The following is a 9,494-nucleotide window of genomic DNA, read 5'->3' as shown; positions in this document are numbered from 1 at the left end:
TTTTATATTATTTCACACAATTTCTTACCTTAAACTTAACTTAATCTAAAAATAGACCCAAAAATGTGTACGTTTAAAAACCTGGAAGAAATTTTGGAAACCTGGAGAAAATTTGCCAAAAACATTTGGCAACCCTGATTGTTGTATTTAGGGATTCCAGTAGTTGAATTTTGTACCAGGTTTTTTTTTTTGAAAAGTTCCTGTAGAACAAGTCTAACACACAGTAACCTCATGTAATTAAAAAATTATTACTGTCATAAAGTAGTTAAAGTTTCAAGGGTAAAGCTGTATAAAGCCTAAATTGATTATAAGTTAACAGCTTTTTTGTCAATCTCAAGTTAGTTACTAGTTAAAATTTTAAAGAAGCAATTCTCTAAAAAGAAGCCATTTATTACAACTTCATTTAATTTTTTTTTATTAGTTTATCTTTTACATTTGTAACAAAAAGTGACAACTTATTATTTCCTTCTACCATAAAAAGTTATTTTACTTATCTGACTAACTTAATTAAGATTCCAACATAAGAATTTCATTTATTAAAATTAAAACTTAAACATTTAAGAAACAGTTATAGTTTGTTTTACTTAATTAGTGAATACTAATTCAAACTATAAAGTTATTATATAACTGTGTCTACATAATTAAATATTTCACTCAAGCTTTTAAATATTTTATGTATTTTCTGCTGATACCCTATCATATAATAATTTTATAATATATATTTTAAATGATGTTTTAGATTCTAGAAGGTAACTATTTCTGTCACGTAAAATAGTATAAGATTGATTAGATACAAAAAATTCATAATATATGTTTTTTTTTGTAATTTTTTAAATTTTATTTATTATAAAATAATTCAAAGTAGTATTAAAGTATATTTTTATAGTATTTCAGACAGTATTTCACCTTCAACTTAATTTTATATTAAAAATAGACAAAAAAAACTTGAGTTATCAAAAGTGTTTAAGAAATTCAAAAAGTATGGAAAAAAATTCAAAAACTAATGGTAACCTTGGCCTGTTTTGTTATGTTCATCTATTTATTGTTGATCAGAGTTATTATTATTTTTAACTGTTAAGTTAAACATTGATGCACAACAACTAACTTACAAAGCTTATAGATTCTTGAAGTTAGAAAACTAGTGTTGTTTTAGTTATTAAATGACAAGTATTAAAGTGTTTTCATTTTAAAAAATGAATAAATCAAAAGTGTTCAAAGCATTGTTTTTTGTGTAATTTTGTAAAAGCTCATGTTCAAAATACTGTAGCTTTTGACAGTTTTAATCAGCTTAAAAGTAATAAGTATGTTGATATACAATGTTTTAAAGTTCTTAGTTAAGTCTTGGTGTTAGTTTTTCTATATAGAACCAGGGTTGCCTTTCACTCAAGATTATTCAAACTATTTTTTAACTCAGGCAAAACAGGCTAGTTTAATTTTTTTGATTTGTTTGATTTTTCATAAAGCCAATTGTTTAACTTAAACCTCTTAATTTGAATTAAATTATAATTTGAGTCAGAATATAGTAAAAACTATCATTTGACCCTAACAAAGTTTAAATAAACCTCAAATTACTTCACCAGTTTTAGTTCAACATTCAAGTTTTTAACATTGTAATAAAATATTTGACAAAATAATTTCCATAAATACTTATCAGTGTGTTTAAAATGAAATAGTATTTTTGTTCATCTGCTAGTACATCATTTATACAGGTTAACTCAGAAATATAACTTTCTTTGAAGGTCCAAAAGTATTTGACACATGAATATTTTCTCTTTTTAAGTATTTTATTGTTGTGGTTTGTTTATAACAAAACACATGATTAAAAGCTTATTTTTTTCCAATTAAAGCATTAAGGGCATAGGAAATAATACCTTGATTTTTACAAGTTGATCTTAAACTAAAGAGTTTTATCTGAGCTATCAGACAATTTTGGGATATGAGCGATCAAAGTTGGTGACCTCAATAGGTTCCTAATGGAAGCCACAAACTAAAAACACAAAAAAAGACCATTTCACTAAAAATCTATCTCCTCCTTCATTTTCTAAGCAATCTTATTCAAATTTTTACAGAAAGCGTATTATTAAATTTTTAAAAGATTGAATGCAGGATTTTTTCCATTTTGAGAAGTAACATTTTAATTAAAAAAAAAACTTTTTTTTTTGTTTTATTTTTTTGTTTTTTTTTTAATTCCAACAGTCAAAGTCTTTTAAACTATAAAAGGAACTTTTCCTGAAAGTTTGAGGTCTCTAGCTCAAAAAATGAATGAGAAGATAGGTTTGTAGCAGTTTTTTGAATTTCCAAGAAAATTGAGCCCAAAAAATTTGCGGTCCATACGTTAGTATATGAAACTTTTTATGAAAATTACAATATCTCAAAAGTTAAATATGATTTTTTAATTCTATAAAAACTGGCTTGTAGTTTGGGCTTTAAGCTTTCTTATAAGATCCAATGTTATTTTTAGTAAAAAGAAAAAAATTTGGACTCCCCTAAGCCCTTAATATCTATTCTAGCACATGTTAGTTGAAAGAATTATTCTAGATTTTTTCCATTGTGTTTCAAATTAACTGTTTTTTTTTGCTCAAACATTATGTGTAAGTACCATAGACTATTTTATTAACATTATTTTATTAAGATTATTTTATTTAAAACAAAAAAGATCATGCATTATAGTACTCTAAAAAACTTAAAGTTAATATGATCATAACAGTATGTGCATTTTTTTCAAACTTAAAAAACTTTTCAGATTTATTTTCTAAAACAATTTTGTGTTTTTCAAACAAACACTTCATAGAAGCCAATAATGGTTATTTTAAATTACTTTTCTAAGTAGCTTATGAAAATAAGTGTGTTTATAAAATAAAATGTTTAATTTAGTCTTATGCTATAAAAAAACACTAAGTTACCTGATATTAACTATGTAAATTTGCTAACAGGCCTTCCAACTCCTAATTCTTCATAAGTATGTGAGTTTCTATTGCGGCAGTCATAGCAAAGAAATTATGTGAATTTTACACATTATATTTTCTTTAGTTTGGTTTGTAAAAACAAACCTCAGCATTGTTAAGACTTTAAATTAAAGGCTTTTATTTTTTCCCTTGCAAATATATTATAAACACAAAGCTAAACTGCCTAATATTTTTCAGTACACCAAAGGTTCTGAGAGGTATTGGCCCTATTGCTAATCCGAGCAATGTAAGTGAAATAAAAGAATATTACCCGCTTATAAGTCTTAATATTGTGTGAAGAACTATAAATGAAAAGTTTTTTAATTGTGTTTATAACTATAAAATTCTTAATTTTTTTTAGTGTTTTGGTAAAAATATCTAACCAACTTTTTTCAAGTTTTTCCTTTGTCAACACTTTTATTTGAAACTTTGTTTTTTATGTAGTAAAATAGAGCCAAGGCTATTCCTAAAATATGGTAAATGTAGTTATAAAACTAATTGTATTTATATTGTAATAAACTGAGTGTGTAATTATAGCTTTATAACTTTTACAATTATTGTAACTTAGCTATTTCATGAATGTGTTATCTTACCATTGTAATATTACTTGTTAGACTCGCGTTCAAATGAAAACTATGGAAATGTCAAAGAAGGTAATGACAACTTTTGGATTATTTTTGCACCACACCCCTTTTTTTAGGTCCAACCCTCTTGATTTCGAATGGTGCTTAGGGTTTTCAAATATCATTTTAGCAGTTTTAATACTTAAGAAAATATTGTTCTTGAAATTAAAAAAGTATTTTCAGTTTGAATAAAAACAAAATAGTATTAAATAAAAAAGATTACTTACATTAATAATTTTACTGGTCAATTAAATTTTTCTGAACATAGAGTACTCTGTGTGAGCCAAAAGTTTAAACAAAGCATAATAAATCACACAGAGGTCAATGTTCAGCATAGCTTATTAAATTGGCCGCTTGCAAGGCAAAATTAAACATATTTTATTACCTAGGAGTCGCCCTTTGTTATCAACTTGAAAGTTTTCTAGCACATTCTATATGAAAAACCCACAAAATTCAGAAGCAACAAGGTATACACATAAGTAAAAAATGTAACTTAACATATCTTTAAAATTTTGAAACTCAAAAGTTCTAACATAAATAAAATTCCAAGCAAGCTACACACAGTGTTATAGATAATTAAAAATGGCAGACGATTTTGATATTGATGGCATGCTCGAAGCTACCTTCAAGAAGGCGAAAGAGGAAAAGGTTGAAGAGAAGGTGGTTGAAGAAAAAGAAAAGAAGAGCAAGAGCCACAAGAGGAGCTCCAGGGATAGGTTAAAAAGAATTGAAGTAACAGAATAATAATTAAAAATAATTAGCCTTAAATATTGATTTATTTTCTTGGTTTCATTCCAATCAGACTTTCTGATGTCTTTTAAATTAGAACTCTAAAGACTAGTTGAAGAATATAGTAATTAAATGATAAGCATCAATGAAATTCTTAATATCAAAGTTTATAAAAGCCACAAAAGAGTTAAATTTTAATAAGTTTGTTGGTGTTTGAAAATTTGTTGATAAATTAGTTTTTTTTTTTGTCCAACCAACTTCTTTCCAAAATTTCCAGAAGAGTTTTATTAAAAAACTAAATATCCAAGAGCCAACTTACATGCATTTATATTTGTTACAATCAAAGTGAATTTCGCTCTTCCTCCAAACAAGTTTGATTTTTATTAAAACGTCAATTTCAGATCGAAGAGCTCGCGTCACAGGAGCGAGAAGAAGCACCGATCTCGGTCGAGGAGGAGCAGATCGAGCTCGAGGAAAAGGAGCAGAAGCCGGAGATCGAGAAGCAGGGATAGGAAGCACAGGAGAAGGTCCACGAGCCGTTCCAGGCACAGGAGAAGCAGGTTTGTTTGTGATGTCATAGTAATATTTTTGGAACTTTTCAAAATTTGTCAGCAAGATAACATTTCTGTTCCTCAACTATGCTTAGAATGTTTTGTATATTTTTTAAGTGAATAAAATTCATTAATTTATATTTATAATTTTTCTTTCTATATGTTTGAAAATTTCATAAGTTGTTGTGAAGTTATCATGTTTGGAATATTGTATCACATAACAAGCTCATAACTTTTGTAAATTTTTCTTAATTATATTCAACTTTAGACTAATCACAGCATAAACAGTTGGTTATTTCAGGCTCAGGGATAAAAAAAATGTAATTTTTTTCTTATTAAACATAATCACGTAATCAATGTGTAACTGAAAACTTTTACAGGTCCAGGGAGCGCAGGAGGTCGAGGTCGCCACGTGAAAGGATCAGGGAGAAAACTCCGGACGGACCGGCTCCATCCGAGGATGACAGGGACGAAAGGACCGTATTCTGCATGCAGCTCAGTCAGAGAATCAGGTTGATTAAGTGTTTATTTGAACCTCCTGAAACAGTTTGTTTGTTAAGTCTCATTGATTTGTTTAAGAACTAAACTAATGGTAGATGTTAAAAAACTTGATTTGTTTTGTTATCAATATTAAAAGTATGCTGATATTTATGAAAAAAAGTTATGAACAATAATAAACTAACAACACATTTAATCCTTACATACTTTAATAAAAAAAAAATTAACCAATAAACTTAATCACAGGTCGCGCGATTTGGAGGAGTTCTTCTCTGCTGTGGGGAAAGTCCGTGAAGTGAAACTGATCGCGGACAAGCATTCAAAGAGAAGCAAGGGAATCGCATACGTCGAGTTCAGAAACATGGAAAGCGTTCCATTGGCATTAGGTTTGTTATAAGTTGAAATTTTTAAAGTTAGTTTTGTTGTACTGCAATAATTTTTTTTAATAACTTATAGAAGTTTAAATTACACATAACTGTGTTAAACAGTCAGAAACTATTGTAGTCTAACAATTATTTAACAACTGTTCAACATGAAAGCCAATTATAATAAGTATCTTAAACAGCCTTATGACAAACATTTGTTTTACAGGATTGAACGGACAGAAACTTTTGGGAGTGCCAATCATTGTGCAACCGACTCAATCTGAAAAGAACAAAGTAGCCGCCGCCAACAACCTTCTATCCAAGGCAGCCCAAGTTCTTAAACACTTAAACATTATTAGTTTCAAATATTTAATCAGAGTATTTATTTAACAGGGCCCGACCAAGCTGTACGTGGGAAACTTGCACGAAAACATCAGTGAGGAGATGCTCAAAGCCGTCTTCCAACCGTTCGGAAGAGTCGACTTGGTGCAAATCATCAGGGACAACGAAACAAACGCTTCAAAGGGGTGAGATTTGTTATGAAATAAAATTTAAAATATATATAGTATATAAATTTATTTTTGCATAAAAGAATAACACAAACGTTTCAAAGAGGTGAGATTTGTTGGTAGAATATTTTAATTGAGAATATATAAGAATTTAAAAGGTTTAAACGGAATTCTTGAAAATTGTATCAATTAAATGTTGTCAAAACATTTAAACCTTAAAACAGTTTATTTTTGATTTTTTTTTTTACGAAAACATATTTTCTTCTTAACATCTTTATTCTTGGGTGTTTTTGTAGTAGATAAAAGTTCGTGAAACTACCTTTATATTACCATAACATACCTAATAATAAAATTCAGAATTCAATCAATCAAAGTTTTTTTTTTAATATCGTAAAAGTTTAATTAACCTCACAGTTATGCCTTCATAACATTCGCCGAAGCTCAGCAAGCCAAACAAGCTCTCGACCAATTGAATGGCTTCGACATTGCCGGCAGACCAATCAGGTTTGATTGTTTATAGTTGAAATTTCAAATCAATTTTATGATTTATTTGATAATTATATATATTATTATACATACTATTTATATATTATTATTATACATACTATTATTTATTATACAATTATTACGCTATAAACTATTAATAATATTCTAATAAGAATATTTATCAGCTATTTATCATGACAAGTTTATATTAATTTTAAATATTTAATAATATAAATAATAAGTAATTACAAATATTACAGACTGAACACCGTATCGAGCAATGCTGAAGTGTCAACATCGGCGCTCGGAGGTCCTTCGTTCCTCGACAATGAGGCCATTGAAAGAAACGGGATCGATCTCGGCACCACTGGAAGGTATAAATTTTTATTGAATTCAACACATTGTTATGAGGTTTTGTTATATAATGTAAATATCAAGGTTATGAATTCACTATTCCTCAACTTTGTGAATTACAGGAAGATATTTATCTAAAGCGTAAAATAACAATAATGTAAAAGCTATTATAATTCAAACAAACGATGACAAAGTTAGCTGAAGGAACGGGCTTAAAATTGCCTTGTTCAATAGTAATTATTAAAATAATCTGTGTGCAACTAGTAATAAAGCCTTATCTTACACAATTTCATGTTATAAAACATAAGAATAATGCAAATCCTTCAGACTGCAACTGATGGCGAAGTTAGCCGAGGGAACGGGATTGAAAGTTCCGTCTTCGGCCCAGCACGCTTTGATGGTCGGTCAGCAGATGGGGTTGGGTTTGCAGGGCAGCCAGCCGATACCCGGAACAACCCAGCATCAACCACCCGTCGCCACCAACTGCTTTCAGGTTTGTTGGAAAATTTTATTGTTTATTTAGTTATGAATTAGGTTTGTTTAAAGTTTAGTCTTTTGATTAACTTGATTAGTTTGAAAATTTAGTGTTTTTATTAATAAGTTTCAACATAATGACTGCCTTTAACTGTTTTCAGGTTGTTTGACCGAAACTTAATTTGTAAAATAAAGTCTTTAAAGGATAAATACAATATAGTAAATGATTACTTATATATTGTTGTCACTGAATTTAAGTGATTTTTAGGCGTGGTAATATTTTGATTATGGTGATTGAGACCAACTGTTTCCGGGTAATAAACAAACAAGCAATTTAATTTTTCTACTAAACAGCTTTTAATATATTTGTATAAGGAAAATTTTTCTTAAAGTTAACAATTTCCCATACCCCAGACCCTTTATTTTCACACCGTAGGCTTATGGAAAATAAACCTTTTATCTGAATAATTTAAATACAACCATTCGAATAATACTAAAATTTCCACAGCTGACCAACATGTTCGACCCGTCGAAGGAATCCGGCGAGGGTTGGGACACTGAAATTCGCGATGACGTCATAGAAGAATGCTCACGTCACGGTGACGTGCATCACGTCCATGTTGATAAAAATTCAGTGAACGGTGTTGTGTGAGTTACTTAGTTTGTTCAATGTTTATTAACTGTTTTTATTTCAAATGGTTGTTTATGATAACGTCATCATTAATAAAAATTCTTTTGACATTGCTGTGTTTGTAACTAACTTTTTTTATTTGAAAATAGCTTAATTTCTATCTTAATTTTGCATAAAAACTATATATATATATATATATATACATGTATGATTTTAAATATTTTAACAACTTTTATTTCACTCAGCTACGTTAAATGCGCCAGCCTTGACGTTGCTGCGAAATCAGTGGCTTCTTTGCACGGAAGATATTTCTCTGGAAACATGATCACCGCTAACTACGTTCCGTTGCAGGTTAGATAGTTGAATAATTTTGTTCAAGATACGTTTTATTACCAGTTTTTGGTTTATAAGAATAGATAAAAATTGAAGCATTTGAAAAAAAAAGAATGATTTGAACCAGTGGTCACTATTCATTTAATTCAAGTTGTTTTTACAAACCTATCTAGAAAAATTAAATTTAAGAAAAGTTTATAAAAGTCAAAGATAGTTAAAACGTTTTTATTTACGATAAAATTTTAAAAATATTAATAAATTAAATGAAATTTTTTCAAATTGTTTAAATGTAAATTTTTTGAATCATTTCTCTCATAAGAAATAGTTTATTTAGTTGAAACTAATAAAAGTGTATGTATTTTTGTCTTATTAAATTTGAATATTTTTTATAAACAGGGATACAACCAGATGTTTCCGCAGGCCACCTACGCCACGGTGCCATTGAAAAAGTGATAATTGTGACGTCATAACGGTATAAGAATGCATATATTATATATACAACATTCTGTTCTTTCTACGGGTTTCAACTTTTTCTCAAGTTGAATATTCAATAGCTAATTTTTCGATTTTAGAACATGCGTCAGTATTTTTTAAGTTTTTAAAACTTCACTCTAATTTTAGTAACAGTTTTATTAACTTAAATATTTTTTAACAATTTCTGACTTTTATTTTAATAGATATTTTCTATTATTTGGATCAGTGTTACGATAAGATTGTTGTATATTTCTTTTTTTGTGAATTGTTTTTTTTTGCTAACTTAGTTTTAATAAATCTAAATTAAACAGAAGTGTTATCAACGTGTTGAAATAATTTTAAATAGTCTAAGTTGTTTGTTGTAATATTATCTCATGTTCAGCTAGCTTTTATTTTTTATTGTCTATTAAAGTTCTGTAAAACACAATATAATTTTACTTTAATATGTAAAATTAAACACAAACAGTTAAACGTTTATAAACTGCAAATTAATGATCTAGCAACTTTAAGGTGTATTCATCT

General features: G+C 28.2%; 1 protein-coding gene across 6 annotated transcripts; it reads left to right on the top strand.

Moving 5' to 3' along the window:
* Window positions 1-869: 869 nt before the first annotated feature.
* LOC145831357 (RNA-binding protein 39-like) lies at window positions 870-9,279 on the top strand. Of its 6 annotated transcripts, none has more exons than XM_082938591.1 (17): window positions 870-2,334; window positions 2,462-2,515; window positions 2,934-2,963; window positions 3,144-3,192; window positions 3,560-4,035; window positions 4,158-4,284; window positions 4,699-4,857; window positions 5,229-5,360; window positions 5,593-5,732; window positions 5,938-6,044; window positions 6,105-6,238; window positions 6,635-6,724; window positions 6,967-7,080; window positions 7,388-7,553; window positions 8,043-8,182; window positions 8,411-8,516; window positions 8,895-9,279. In XM_082938591.1, exons 6-17 carry the CDS (start codon window positions 4,178-4,180, stop codon window positions 8,949-8,951), a joined length of 1,452 nt encoding a protein of 483 aa, XP_082794717.1. In that variant the 5' UTR covers window positions 870-2,334; window positions 2,462-2,515; window positions 2,934-2,963; window positions 3,144-3,192; window positions 3,560-4,035; window positions 4,158-4,177; the 3' UTR covers window positions 8,952-9,279. The 6 variants fall into 6 exon arrangements, with proteins under 6 accessions (XP_082794717.1, XP_082794718.1, XP_082794716.1 ...); XM_082938592.1 differs by having other exon boundaries at window positions 870-2,515; window positions 3,560-3,598; window positions 3,958-4,035; XM_082938590.1 differs by lacking the exons at window positions 870-2,334; window positions 2,462-2,515 and adding an exon at window positions 2,727-2,803.
* Window positions 9,280-9,494: the final 215 nt, after the last annotated feature.

The sequence above is a fragment of the Thalia democratica genome, chromosome 3, assembly GCF_965202585.1.
Source record: "Thalia democratica chromosome 3, ktThaDemo2.hap1.1, whole genome shotgun sequence".
Taxonomy (NCBI): domain Eukaryota; kingdom Metazoa; phylum Chordata; class Thaliacea; order Salpida; family Salpidae; genus Thalia; species Thalia democratica.
Note: the sequence above shows the minus strand (reverse complement) of the source record. Positions and strands in the feature narration are given on the sequence as shown.